Source organism: Gymnoscopelus braueri, assembly GCF_963280865.1.
Source record: "Gymnoscopelus braueri genome assembly, chromosome: 10".
Classification (NCBI taxonomy): Eukaryota; Metazoa; Chordata; class Actinopteri; order Myctophiformes; family Myctophidae; genus Gymnoscopelus; species Gymnoscopelus braueri.
Window position 1 is genome coordinate 5,401,443 of NC_137611.1, and position 15,000 is coordinate 5,416,442.

A 15,000-nucleotide genomic window follows, 5' to 3' on the forward strand; every position below is an offset into this window, starting at 1 on the left:
AACCGGATCCCGGTGTGGGTGAAGTAAGTGGAACTCGAAACCTATGGTGAAAAATAAACAGAATAGCGCGATCACAGTAAAAAGAAAAAACTCGGGATTGGAGCATTCAGCAAAAACTCAGGATAACTCGGGGCTTGGCACTGAGAGAGTTAAGTACAGTACTTGAGTAAATTTACTTTCCACCACTGAAAAACAGAAGGGCAAAAAAAAACAAATCTTTGCTAAATGAGATGTGGGGCCCTCAGCGTTCCCAGTGAAGGGCCCACCTCTCAGGTTGTGTCTCTATACAGTCTGCATGCACTGCAGTGGTTGTCATAGCAAAGCTGCTACCCTTCTATCTTCAATCACCACTTGAGCGATTAACTCGCCCTCTGCACCTGCTTACGGGCATAAGAGACCCTCAGCGGGTTTGTTTTTGTGCAATTTGTTTGGAATTGTTTGCCTAGCTCAAGCTAGCAGTGTCCTTAGCCTCTGTGTAACCCGGCGCTTATATCAAGGGAACGTTGGATATTTACAAGGAGGGGGTCACGTACTGAAGGATTTTAAAGTGCTCTGAAATAAATACATCATATTTTTCTTGACCCGCCGCCTCCCCCGAATGATTGGGAAACATGTTGTATCGACACTCCAATGACAAACAACTGGTTTGATTCCAGCCTCAGTTTGTAGTTGTGTTTCCTTTTTTCTAAAAACACTAAAATAAAAATAACTCTGTGCCACGGCCAACAACATTGGTACTGTAGTTGATAGATACGTCCACAGTATAAAGTTAAAGGTTATGGCTTTCTTGGGTTTGAATTCCTCTTAGCAGACCTTGTATTGAACTTGTACTTTCCTGTGCTTTTGTATTCAATCAATCAATCAGTTCCATGAGTAAATGCAAAAATTCTCTTCAAATACAAGAAGAAACCGATAAAGGAATAAGAGCTCTTTATCAGTGATGGAAGGCTACTCACATTTTTTACTTATTGCGACTCTGGTCAAAGATACTTAACAATAATGGGAACATTTCCACTTTACAGTACTGGCAGTAGTAGAAAAATTAAGTATTATTTATTTAGCAGCATATTTTGATTTATATAGTCTTTCGAATACAAATTTATTAAATTAAATTAAATTAAATTAAATTCTTATCCCACGATTTTGTAACCCTAGTTTTTACACCCAGTGCCAATTATCTATGTAATCCTGGGCACTACACTCCCTCTGCCAACCTAGGGAGGCCAGGGCCGAGCTCATGCCTCCTTCAATGCATGAGAGCCGTCTGACCTTCTTGTCACCTGACAGGGGAGAGTTTCCCTGGTTGGACGTAGCGCGTGGAAGGAACACGTTATTCCAACCAGTTTCCTTCCCCTCCATCAGGCGCCCCGGCTGGCCAGGGGGAGGCAGTATAGTGACCAGGATTACTGCATGTTTTTGTGAGGGTACCTACCCTAGGAGACACGGGGAGAACATGCAAACTCCACACAGAGAGGCCCTTTCACCAACCCCACCTAGGGTATGGGCACTGATCCCTCCCTGACATTTTAGTCTAGTTTTTATTTGTTGACGAATTTGTCAATATATTTAGTCTTATTTTTAGTCATCATAGCTTCGTTTTTATTTCGTTTTCATGTAGTTTTCGTCAGTGAAAAAAGGTAGTCGCCGAAAAAAAATCGGCATAGTTTTATTCGACGAAATCAACACTGCACTGCAGTACTATCCGAAATAATGTAACATCTAGTACACTTTGCCAAGGTGAAACAACACTTCCAGATATATAGCCATGAGGTTAATTAAACGTCCACACTGAGAGGGAGATAATAAACTGGCGAAGACAATTATAGAGAAAATGTCCTTAGTTTTCAGCTTTGTCCATTTAATTTCGACCAAAAAACGACCAGTATGGTTGGGTGGATATGAAATCTATCTTCCAATGTTTTGTTGCTGTGCCAGTTTTATGCCAGCTGTTGGCACCTCGCAGTCCCGAGTCCAGGGCTTGCTGGCATCATGGCGGGTGGTGTGCCAGAGAAAAAGTGCCGCGACGCATTGTGAGCTTGTAGATCGGCTATTTTCAAATCGCCGAAATGTATATAGGGCTGAATTGGTTAATGTATGTTTTGTAATAATAATCTGAAAAAGTAACTTGTAATAAAAATCTGAAAAGTAACTAGTAACTAAAGATTTCAAATGATTGTAGTGTAGTGCAAAATTTGCCTCTGAGATGTAGTGGAGTAGAAGTAAAAGTATTGGAAATTGGAAATACTCAAGTAAAGTACAAATACCTCAAAATTGTACATTTTTTTTATCTCACCCCTGACAAAATACCCAATATTACCAATAATAACACAAAAACTAATAAATAACATAAACTAAATAAACAAAACTAGCAAACCCGCTTTAAAAACTAATTAAAACCAAACTGATATTGAAAACCAAAAAATAATAACAATAAAAAACAAATAAAAACTAATGAAAAATGCTAAGCTATAATCTTGCAGAAAGATAGCTTTATAAATCCCCTCGAGGCCCTTGAGCCCAACATTGCGAGTCAGTTTACTGCAGATTATCATTGATTATAATATTTCAGAGCGGGAAAATAACATGGAAAACTCACACTGCGGAGAGATTAAATATCTACAATAATTAGAAGATAATTCAATTCCATTCCTCCATGAGAGATGGCTGCAGAAGCAAAAACATCATCTCCCTGTTGGCATGAGCCGAGGAAAAACACTGTCTCTCTCTCAGTGGTGGAAAGTAACTAAGTGCATTTACTCAAGTACTGTACTTAAGTACAATTTTGAGGTATTTTTACTTTACTGGAGTATTTCCAATTTGCAGTACTTTTACTTCTACTCCATTACATCTCAGAGGCAAATATTATACTTTTTACTCCACTACAATTATTTGAAAACTTAGTTACTAGTTACTTTGTAGATTTTGATTATTATTACAAAACATACATTAACCACTTCAGCCCTATATACATCTCGGCCATTTGAAAATAGCAGGTCTACAAGCTCACAATGTGACGCATTGTGAGCTTGCATTGTGCAAGCACTGTGAGCTTGCACAATGCGTTCTGAGCTTGTAGATCGGCTATTTTGGCAACTTCCATCCGACACTGTTCAACGACAAAGTAGGTTATTCATTTGCAAAGTTGGCTAGCACCAGGTAAAGTTTGTAGTATACCATCCCTCAATCCAATTATTTAGCCTTCTGGCTCGCTAGATAGTTGTGATAACATCATACTGTAGCCTCCTATTTAATATTGGTTAATCTTATAGCATCTAGTTTCAACCACCATTATCACAATACTGTATTCCATTTGATAGCTCCAGGACTCTATCTTTTACATCTTGGCAGCGGAGCAGACACTGCTACTATAATGTTATGTCAGCACAGTCTCTTCTGTACCGTACTGCTGCTTGCTATGCATTGTATTGTGTTTGAAAACACAGCTATTATGTATGTTTGCAGGTTCCTTTCATCTGTGGCTGTATGTTCTCTAAATGAAATTGCATGGTGGAGTATATACACTGTAGTCTTTTTAAGTGAAGTTGTGCCATTTGGATGAAGAAGACACGATTTGGCTCTTTTTCAAGAAAAGCGGCAGCTGGTGTAGAAGCTGGTGTAGAAGCTAGTGTAGAAGTGAATAAGGAATTACTGATTTAGAGTTACTGTAGTTGTGCGCCAGTGTCGGGCACAGAAAATAGCAAATCTACAAGCTCACAACAACGAGTCGCAACTAATATAAATCAGATGTGAGTGTCATTTTCAATTACCATAACAGCACAAATAAATTACATTAAATTAAAATCTCTAAATAATTATACTGTATTAACCCCAATATTAAGCCTAATATTAAGTGATAAAAACAGATTTTGTGAAGTTGTAATACAATCACAAGGTCTATACAGTATGTCAAATTGCAGACGATTGCATCACTGTTTTCTGGGGAAGTTTGGGAACAGCTTGACAGTAAATTGACAGTTTGGGATCCACTGGTCTAATCAACATGTTTCACACACGTTTTTGGCCCCTGAATGTGTGCTGCACATGCAGGAATGATAATGTCTGTAAACAAGATCAGCTTTATTTTTTAGTTTTGAACTGAATCCAATGGCAAAGCACAGTACAGTATGCTTTGGAATATGGTTGGCAGTAATCTATATGTCTATACCGTGAGTCATACTGTAGTCAATGAACTGAACCACGTCAGACTGTTAAACAGATACAGAAACAACATGAGATGAGGGAGAGAGAGAGAGAGAGAGAGAGAGAGAGAGAGAGAGAGAGAGAGAGAGAGAGAGAGAGAGAGAGCAGGTGGCGAGTTAGATTTTGAAGCCACCATGAAATATTGAATCTGTAATCAGACTTCCTGCATTCCCCTAACGACGTGTGAGAAAGATGAATTAGCTTTCCGAGCCGAGCTGGAAGCCTCTCAACACAAAGCTATCACTCACTAACACACTCGCACACGCACACTCGCACACACACACACACACACACACACACACACACACACACACACACACACACACACACACACACGCACGCACACACCCGTCAAATTTGTACTTAAGTACAGAACTTGAGTAAATGTACTAAGTTACTTCCCACCACTGACTCCTGAATGCACACAGACAGTAAGACAGACAGAACACAGACAGTGACTTGGCAGAATCCTAACGGCGCTCCTGATCAGATGCTGTCTGTGGCTAGCAGGGGTGTGTGAGAGAGCGGAGAGCCTGATTGGTTGTTATGTTGATGGATCTCTCCGGGGGCCAGTGGGGATCAGGGTGTCACTGAGCCCGCCTCTCTGCACATATTGGTTCATCAATCATGTCCCTGCTTTGGGAAGGCTGTGTACAACAACAACACTCGCACACACACACACACACACACACACACACACACACACACATCACGTGCATGTGCATGTGCATGTGCATGTGCGTGTGCGTGTGTGTGTGTGTGTGTGCGTGCGTGCACGTGTGTGTGTGTGTGTGTGTGTTCTAATAGCGTACACGTGTTCTAGGGCAGTGGTGCTCAAACTTTTTCATGTCAAGGACCCCCAACAGTATGTATTTGGCCGCGGACGCCCCCCCCCCCCCCCCCACCATCCCAAAATACGTTGTCCCAGGGACCCCCAGGGACCCCCCAGAAGCAAAGATTTGAGTTAACAATGTTTGCTTCAAAACATTTAGACTTTCAAAAATGTGCTAAAATGAGTGATGTCATGAAGTTGTACACCTCTGGTGCATTGCTCTAGCCTGGTAAACCCTCCCTCCGGAAATCTCATTTCCATTTGATTCCAGGAGTGAGTCTGGCCTGATCACCCATTCTGCAATATTGGCTGTGGGCTGGAGTTGGGCGGGAGTAATACCGTTGACTGACAACCCCTTCAGCCAATGATCGTTTTTCCCCTTCAGCCAATCAGCAGTTCATCAGACTAATGTGACGCAACGGGACTTTTGAGACGGCCATGCCCAAAATGGGTTGCCTTATTCGGATACATGTGTGTCACTGCCCGCCCCTACCGGTTCTCTACATTTTTATTTTTAAATAGGCTCTGTCATGATTAATTGACCACATATATGAAGTTAAACAACTAAATTCTATCCAAACAATATCTTAAGTAAATTCCGTGCCTCAAAATAGAAGTTTGAGAGCTTTTTGAAGTAAAAAAAACAGCGGAGAAAATAGCGCACAGAAAAGATGGCTGCCGTTCGTGTTTTGTCGGCTGCATTCAGGCTGCACTCGGTGCCATTCGGGCTCACTCGAACTCGCCACCTGATTGGCCAACTGTCGCTGTCAATCACAGAACGATGTGCGAAGACGCTGATAGGCTCGTCCATTTGGCGTACACAGCCAATATTGCAGAATGGGCGATCAGGCCAGACTCACTCCTGAAATCAAATGGAAATGAGATTTCCGGAGGGAGGGTTTACCAGGCTAGCATTGCTCGCCAAGACGCCAACTCCAAGTGCGGCTGCCTGGTGATGAGTACGTTTACTAAGTTAATATAAAGCAAACTTCATGTTCTGAACAAAACTCACAAGCCTCTGTGCCAAACCTTCTATTCGTTATACTTTACAGTAGCTATTGATAACCGTAGATGATTGATGCTCAATTCCTCTCACTGGGTGAAAAAGGTGATATACCTGGATACGTGGGCAAGGCATACACCCACCCAACATAAATGATTGGTGGGAGTTTTTCAATGAATGCGGGAGAGGACTGTTTACCTTCAAATGCCTTTAAGATACCTGGATATGCATCTCTCTTTTCTCTGCTAGGCTCTGCTCATTATTTGAAACAGCCAGCGGGTAAAATAAAGTTTTACTCCTACTTGGCTGTGCCTCGGCCTGTGTTTGCCTTGAGGTCATTTAGAATAATAAAAATAAATGTTAAAATAATAAATAAATAAAAATATTAAATCAGTGCAATCAGGCAAAAATAAGAATTAAATAAAACCAAAATAAAGTAACCAAAAACCAAAAAGAAACGAACAAAATCCGCCCAAAAAAACGTGCAATGTACAAGGGACTGGAGCCTCTGTCAGCATCCAACCCGTGCAGTGTTTATGCAGGCACCGCAAAATCTTCCTGTCACTCTGAGAGTGTCAGGGTGTAGAGGGCGTGGCACACACCGCGGAACAGGAGACACCAAATGGACCCGTCACGGGTCCATTTGGTTACATTTGTGCACTCTCAGAGTTAAATTAACACAAAGAGAGAGAGAGAGAGAGTGAGTGAATAATAAGTCTCTTAAGTTTTCATTATTCTGCGTTTGCAGATGTTCGGATTCTGTTTGCCACTCAATATAAGCAGCAGCAGTATAACTGGCCAAAATATGAGCCATCATCAAAGTCTATGTCTGGCGTTCAGCCCGGTCTCTCTCTCTCCCAGACCATCTCTCTCTACGTTGCCAGACTTATTTAGAAGCACAGACTCTCTATCCTCTCCCCGGCCCGGCCTGCCAGAGCCATTGAAATGGCATCATTCATTAAAGGGCTCCTGACGTGGGTTAGGGCAGCTTCTCAGGGAACAGGGTAAACTCCCTCAAATAAATACTGTATTTCAGTATAGTAGCCTACATGCCGGAATCGTTAAAGACAGCGATCGCTCTCTTCTCCACACTCTCGGCCGCTGGCTGGCTGAGAGTCAGTGGTGAAAAAAGTACTCTCATTTTGTACTTATAGGTAAAAGTATCAATACTGCATGCAGAAATACTCAGTTCTGTGTTTACGTTTTACTTGAGTAAAAGTACAAAAGTATTGGCATCAGATTGTACTTCCAAAAGTAAAAGTATTTGTTATGCAGAATGTCCCATTTCAGCTTTCAAAATGTATACAAATCTTTTGAAAATAGCAGATCTACAAGCTCACAACGCGTCGCAGAGCGACGCGTTGTGAGCTTGTAGATCTGCAATTTTCAAATCGCTGAAGTACAAAATAGGGCTTAGTTGGTTAACGTATGTTTTGTCTTTAATAATCCAAATCTGCAAAGTAACTAAAGTTCATATAATTGTCGTGGAGTAAAAGTACAATATTTTCCCTCTGAGATGTAGTGGAGTAGAAGTAAAAGTATTGAAAATTGTAAATACTGAAGTAAAAAAAATACCTTAAGTAAATGTACTTAGTTACTTTATACCACTGCTGAGCGTCCTTGACTGGATCTGCGTCAGGCAGAGCCAGAGATATTATTGTTATGGCAATTTTATCTCGTGAACCTCACTGACCCTTTTGATATCACAACCATCGTGATTTATGTATTATCAATCACTACTAAATACGTGTATTGTAGTTCTCTACTATCACTATCACCTGGACATTTAATAGCTTTGTTATTTTGTTTGTTTGTTATGCATTTGGACATTAATGCCCACTCAGCGCATGGAAGGTGGATCCCCTATTTTGTCATCCTTCCTGACGTTTTTTCCTTTTCCTTTTCTTCCTTCCTTTTCTCATCATAAATCACCAAGTGTATTATATCACATAGACATAGACGAAGCAGCTTAGAACTGCAACAGATGAAGTAGAACAGGGAACACATTTAAAATGCTAATTTCATCACTGAACGTCTTAATGAATTAAGATAATTATTAATTCATCTATGTGTAGTGAAAATGTAAGTGATCTACTCTAGACTACATTATATCAATTCCTACTGTATGATGCATAATATATAGGGGGAAGTATATAGTACTTGGCAACGTGTCGTCACCACAGGGGGGGGGGCGGGGGGCGTGGCATAGTAGCTGCAGACATATTGGGGGGGTAAGAGTCAATGTTAAGTCAAGCTGTGTATGACCCACCAATGTGACGCCCCTTCAAGATTTTTTTGCTACGCACTACTATACATGTGAAGTATATTATTCTAATATCATAATATTATTATTCTCCAAGTGAAAGTATCATCTCACCAACCAATGAGCATTGGCACCTACAGTACTTCTCATTAAAAATTGCTCCAGAATGTATATTCTGTATAATGGGGCTGCAAATGAATTCATAATACGACCTCATATTTTCTATACATTGTGCTATCAGTGCCATGGATCACTTTTGTATTGAATTCCTGCAGAATGGAGAGAGCTGACACAGCATAACACCTGGCCTTTCACACACACAGGCGTACGCACACACACGCACGCACGCACGCACGCACGCACGCACGCACGCACGCACGCACGCACGCACGCACACACACACACACACACACACACACACACACACACACACACACACACACACACACACACACACACACACACACACACACGCACGCACACGCACACGCACACGCACATGCACGCACGCACACGCGCATGCACACACGCACACGCACACGCACACGCACACGCACACACTCACAGAGTAATTATGGTGCACAAAAGGCGGATGATGTATTGGCCTGCGCTGTAGGTCTGTCAACGCTGTTATGAAACATGCCTTCATTATTCTTGGTCTTTGTCACAGAAGCCTTTATGCTGCTTATATTCATATGAATTAATAAACCATGGAAGCTCTATACCATGGCCTTTATATAGGCTGCTTTCTCATATGAATTAATAAACGAAAGAGATCTTTACCATTCAGTGTTCTCTCAAAAAGTATCTTAGAAGCAGTGGAGGAAGAAGTGAATTTTGTAAAAAAAAAAAAACCTCAAATTGTACAGTGCAGTTCTTGAGTAAATGTACTGTGGTATATTAGCCCTTATTTGCTTATATTTTAACAGTATGCAAGTCAAAACCATATAGAAATGATACTAAAGTTAAAGAAGAAATAATGTGTTGTGACCCAGCCTGGTGTTTGCATAGAAAATCAAGGATACTGTGCATAGCTGTGAAGTGTGATTTACATCTCTTTTGTTAACTGGAGAGACAACAGGTCTGGCCTTCGTCTTCTCATCCTGGTCACACCTTGAGCAGGATGCAGGAAGCAGCTAGAGAGACAGTACCATTTGCCAATGTTCAAAGGACTTAGGTGGGGGGCTCTCACTGACCCCCACACACCCGCCTGTATTGTAATGTGAACCTACAGTTTAAAAGGTGATATGAAAAGGTAACTCAGTCCTGGTCGCAGTCCTGAGGCCGAAGGGCTGAGGGACAGGGCTCTGCCCCTGGAAGCTATGCTGTTGTAAATAAACCAATGAATGAATGGTGAACATGGATCCGTCATCTCTTCTCCTCTACTTTATTACAACCAGCGGGCCTGGTAACCCCGCAGTTTACTGCCTCAAATACACGACAGTACTTAGTTACTTTACACCACTGCTTAGAAGAGAGACAAGCAACAAAGAAATTGCCGAGATCAATGATGTCTATGTGTGTGGGGGGGTGGCTGGTCAGTGTGGTATTAATCTAGTCTAATCATATAATATAATGTGTTATATAGTTGATATATGATTAATCATTATTCTTTGTTGTGGACAACCAAAGCTGCAGGCTGGCAAATGAAAAGACTGATTACGATAAATATGACAACATAAAGCCAACAATAACATGTACTATATATATCACACTAGTTGTGGCCCTAGTAGGCCCTCGTAGTAGTCATTCATTTGTGAAAGCCGTGGGTCGAAGAATAACTCAGTCAGCATAGACATAATAGGCATAGAAAGTGAAGCTCAGCAGTTGGAATGAGCAGAAGCAGTCAGTACAGTTCTATGTGTAGATATTTACAGTATGTGTATAGATATCTAAGTGTATCTAGATCTATGCACTAGGCATAGACACGTGCGAACGCGCAAGCACGCACACACACAGACAAACGCACGCACACACACACAAACGCACGCACACACACACACATGTGCGCACGCGCAAGCACGCGCACACACACACACACACACCAACCTGAGGCATCCGGTGGCGTTGCGGAGGACCTGTGAGGAGTGGAGGTGCAGCTTGCGGTCCTCCTGTGTGTGCGGGGACGTGTCCCAGCCCGAGTGAGGGATGATGACGGCGTTGGTGAGGACCGCCAGGGCGTCCTGGATGATGGGCATCTTCAGGGCGTCGCACGACGACAGGTTCCACAGGACACCTGTCGGCAAGAACCACACACACACACACACACACACACACACACACACACACACACACACACACACACACACACACACACATTAGTAAACTAGAAATGCCCCCCTGCAAAGCAGAGGACGTATAAAAGTGTGACACTTCTGCATCGTGAAAAAGCAGTGAGGTTCCATTCATTGTCTACAGCGGTGGTTCTCATGTCAGGGAAGTCCAAATTGATATGAATTATAGGCAGAGGAACCCCATCTGAAAAGATTCAGTGCCAGGGACCCACCAAAGAGATATTAGTGTTAAAACATTTCTAAATTACGTCACTACCCCAAGGCTCTCTCTCTCTTATTCTCTATAGGCTTTCCTTGAAGCACAATCAAATGCTTCATACTTAATCGCACACGCTCACACACACACACACACACACACACACACACACAGGGTTTTGATAACCTTGAATATCTGCGCACACACACACACACACACGGTTTTGATAACCTTGAAGATCTGCACACACACACGCACGCACACACACACACACACACACACACACACACACACACACACACACACACACACACACACACACACACACACACACACACACACACACACACACACACACACACAGAGAACATAATCATAATTGGTTGCCCTTGTCGAGCAGTCATATATAATAATGTGTTCACGTTGGTGTCCATCTACAATCTGCATCTAAACCCGTCCGCCCCACATTTCCCTTTGCCTTACAGTTCTAATTACAGGTACGCAGTGGTGGAAGAAGTACTCAAGATATTTTACTTAAGTAAAAGTACCAATACCACGATATAAAAATACTCTGTGTTCAAATTGTTACTTGAGTGAAAGTACAAAAGTATTGGCATCAAAGTGTACTTGAAGTACCAAAAGTAAAAGTACTAAAATGTTTGAAAATAGCAGATCCACAAGCTCATCAGTATTGGAAATTGGAAATACTCAAGTAAAGTACAAATACCTCAAAATTGTACTTAAGTACAGTACTTAAGTAAATGTACTTAGTTACTTGCCACCACTGTGTGTGTGTGTGTGTGTGTGTGTGTGTGTGTGTGTGTGTGTGTGTGTGTGTGTGTGTGTGTGTGTGTGTGTGTGTGTGTGTGTGTATACATGTTGTATTTATGGAAGGCAGGCATCCTTTGCCTTACCACTTTGTGTGTTGGTGTTCACCCTTGGCTGACCATTAGCTGTGTAATTACATCCTCTCTTATCTATAGCAGAGTGTGTGTGTGTGTGTGTGTGTGTGTGTGTGTGTGTGTGTGTGTGTGTGTGTGTGTGTGTGTGTGTGTGTGTGTGTGTGTGTGTGTGTGTGCGTGCGTGTGCGTGTGTGTGTGCGTGTGTGTCTGTGTGTCTGTGTGTATATATACTTTGGCTATTTGAAAATAGCAGATCTACAAGCTCACAATGCGTCGCTTTGCGACGCATTGTGAGCTTGTAGATCTGCAATTTTCAAAGGATTTTTATAAATTTTACACATTTGAAAACATGTGAAATGGAACCTTCTGCATAAGGAGTACTTTTACTTTTGGTACTTTAAGTACATTTTGATACCACTACTTTTGTGCTTTTACTCAAGTAAATTTTTAATACCTTACTTTCACTTGTAACAGAGTATTTTTACATGCAGTATTGATACTTTTACTTACTGTGTGTGGCTGTGTGCATAGGTTTGTCTCTCTGTGCGAGTGTGTGTGAGTGCGTGCATGCTTGCGTGCGTGCGTGTGTGTCTCAGCCCTCTTGACAAATCAGCTTTATTATCTGTGTCAGCAGCATGGAGGACGCAGTGGGTTTATATCGCGAGCGTTGAGGACTCAGCGTGCGTTTTCCCGCTCACGGTCATAAAAAGAGTCTCTCTAAATGACTAGCTTCTGGCTACACCGCGCTAATTAGCTGCTACTGTCACATTATACCAAGAGCTCCTTTCCCCTCTTCCTTCCGCTCTCCTCTCTCTCTCCTAGCGCAGATTGACTCTTATTGAGACCATTGGTGACATATTTACATACTAAATAGATTCAAACACTTGAGTTTTTTTTTGGCTTGACGAATGCAACAAAATTCTGATCTGATTTTATGAACTATAGGCCTACTGCTGCTTTGTGGCTCCTTCTGCCCAAGACGAATAACCTTCCCTGCTGTCAGACGTTTACAAGGGATGGGCTGATAACTTGAGTTGCTTAAATGTTCTATGACATTCATTTTCACTTTTTTATGTTTTTTGGGGGGGTTTTATGACCTCAATTACACCCAAAAAATCTGAACTTTGAACATTCAGTGGATTTTCTGTGGTCTGGGGTTTTCTGAATAATTAGGCTGAAAAGTAATCTGTGCTTGGCCCTTGGAGTGTGAAGTCACAGGCCATTAATCCCGCCCACTCCCCTCCTCGCCCCTCCCCTCCCCTATCCTTTCCTTTGGGGGGGGGGGGGGAGCAGAGCCGATGATTGACAGGCAAAATCCCTCAACAGCGACACCCGCAGGCAAAGATTAATTTTTTCATTGCAGTTGAAAAGGCTTTAGAAATGTGAGAGAAAAACACCTGCAATGGATCACTGGAGTGAAATTTTTTGTTAAAACTTTTTATACACGTTTCAAGGACCATGACAAAGACTTTTAATGTGTGGTAAAACTGAATGTCATGAAACCTTTAAGTTACTGCGTTGCAACGTGAATTTGGCAGCACTGTATATAACTCTGAATGAGGAAAGAGCTTTTTACAGTGTCTGCCACTGTCCATCATATATTAATAACACTTTGGCCAAAAGTACAAATACAACCAATGCCAGATATCATATCTAATAAAACATGTCCTTGTGGTACTAATGTCAGCAATTAGAAACAGACATTGAAGAAGAACAATGCCGCTCATTGATTTAACACCTCATCCTAACACACAGTGACGCAAGAGCAAGAAAAAGTGATTAAAGGGCATTTGTTTCAATCAGACCATCCTGACCCCTGCCGCGAGCGACAACGCGCCGAGCAGCGATGACGTTCAACCCCTCAATATTCATTTGCTGTCTCTATAGTCGAGCAAGTGCTTTGTGTCTGTGTCCTCACCACAAATTATTTTTTATTGTGTGTCGACTGTATACGCTGCGTTGCGCCGCCCCGGCCGTTCCTGGAATACATACTATTATATGATTTCAACATGGACGATAAGACATCCAAGATGACGGCTGTATTAAGGGTGAAGGACTTTGGTTGTTCAAATGGCATAGTGGGGGGGGGACAACAACACAGTAGCATCTCTGGCTGCACCCTCACTTTGCTCCTGATGCATTTCATATCCATATTTCAGGATTGTTCAGTGAGATGAGACCCTCATCTAGTGGTTGTTGTTTTTTTTACAGAAGGAAGCGGCTGACGTAGGTCTCACATATTTAAGGGCTGGAAGGAGTACTCGCCGGATATTTTACTTAAGTAAAAGTAGCAATACCATAATGTAAGAATACTCTGTTACAAGTAAAAGGCCTGTGTTCAAAATGTCACTTGAGTAAAGGTACAAAAGTATTGGCATCAAAATATAATTAGTACCAAAAGTAAAAGTACTAAAATGTTTGAATATATAAAAATAGGGCTAAAGTGGTTAATGCATGTTTTATAATATGATCATTTAATCTACAAAGTAACTAGTAACTAAAGTTTTCAAATAATTGAAGTGGAGTATAGGTACAATATTTGCCTCTAAGATAGTGGAGTAGAAGTAAAATAATTGAAAATTGGAAATACTCCAGTAAAGTAAAAATACCTCAAAATTGTACTTAGGTACAATACTTGAGTAAATGTACTTAGTTACTTTACACCACTGTTTAAGGGATACCAGCGCATATGTGTGTGTATTTGTGTGTGTGTGTGTGTGTGTGTGTGTGCGCGTGCGCTCTCTATAGCTTAATGTAGCAGAGATATTCCTCTCCTCTCATTGCCTGAGGACTTGTTTACGCCCCTCGTTAATTTGATTGGTTGGGGCTGGTCTCGTATGACAGCCCATGCTACATACAGTAGCCTATTAGGGACAGTTTTCCAGCACCAGATTTCATCACCGGTTCACTCGCCCCGCTGGCTGTCACAATAATGGTGTAAGTAAGGCATTGAGGTTTATTTTTACTAGAGCGGAAGGTATATACGACTTCATAAAGGAAAAACCTTGTCGAGGCTTATCTGAAGACGGCCGAGGGATTTTCAGCTAGAGTTATATGGCTTCTTGTGATAACACTGTGATAATATTGTGACTGCACTCCCGCTCACTCAGATCAGATCTATTAAACACAAGGAAACTGTCTGAACCTTTTCTAAAACATCCAGGACAACGCTCCACCACGCGTCCCAGACTCTTCTCCCTCCTGGCTCTCCAAAACTGTGGAACGAACTCCCCAGAGTCCCCATTACAGTAACATTACAGCAGATTCACTCCCAATTTTCCGCCGTAATCTGAAGACTCAACCTTATAGC

General features: G+C 41.9%; 1 protein-coding gene across 1 annotated transcript in view; it reads right to left on the minus strand.

Moving 5' to 3' along the window:
- Positions 1 to 15,000, minus strand: part of ctnnd2b (catenin (cadherin-associated protein), delta 2b) — a gene marked incomplete at both ends in the record, with an annotated part of 250,756 nt that overhangs the window by 35,019 nt on the left and 200,737 nt on the right. Inside the window, one exon of the mRNA XM_080439208.1 lies at positions 10,348 to 10,534. Within this exon, the coding sequence (XP_080295334.1) occupies positions 10,348 to 10,534 (187 nt within the window). The remainder of the gene's footprint in view (positions 1 to 10,347; positions 10,535 to 15,000) is intronic.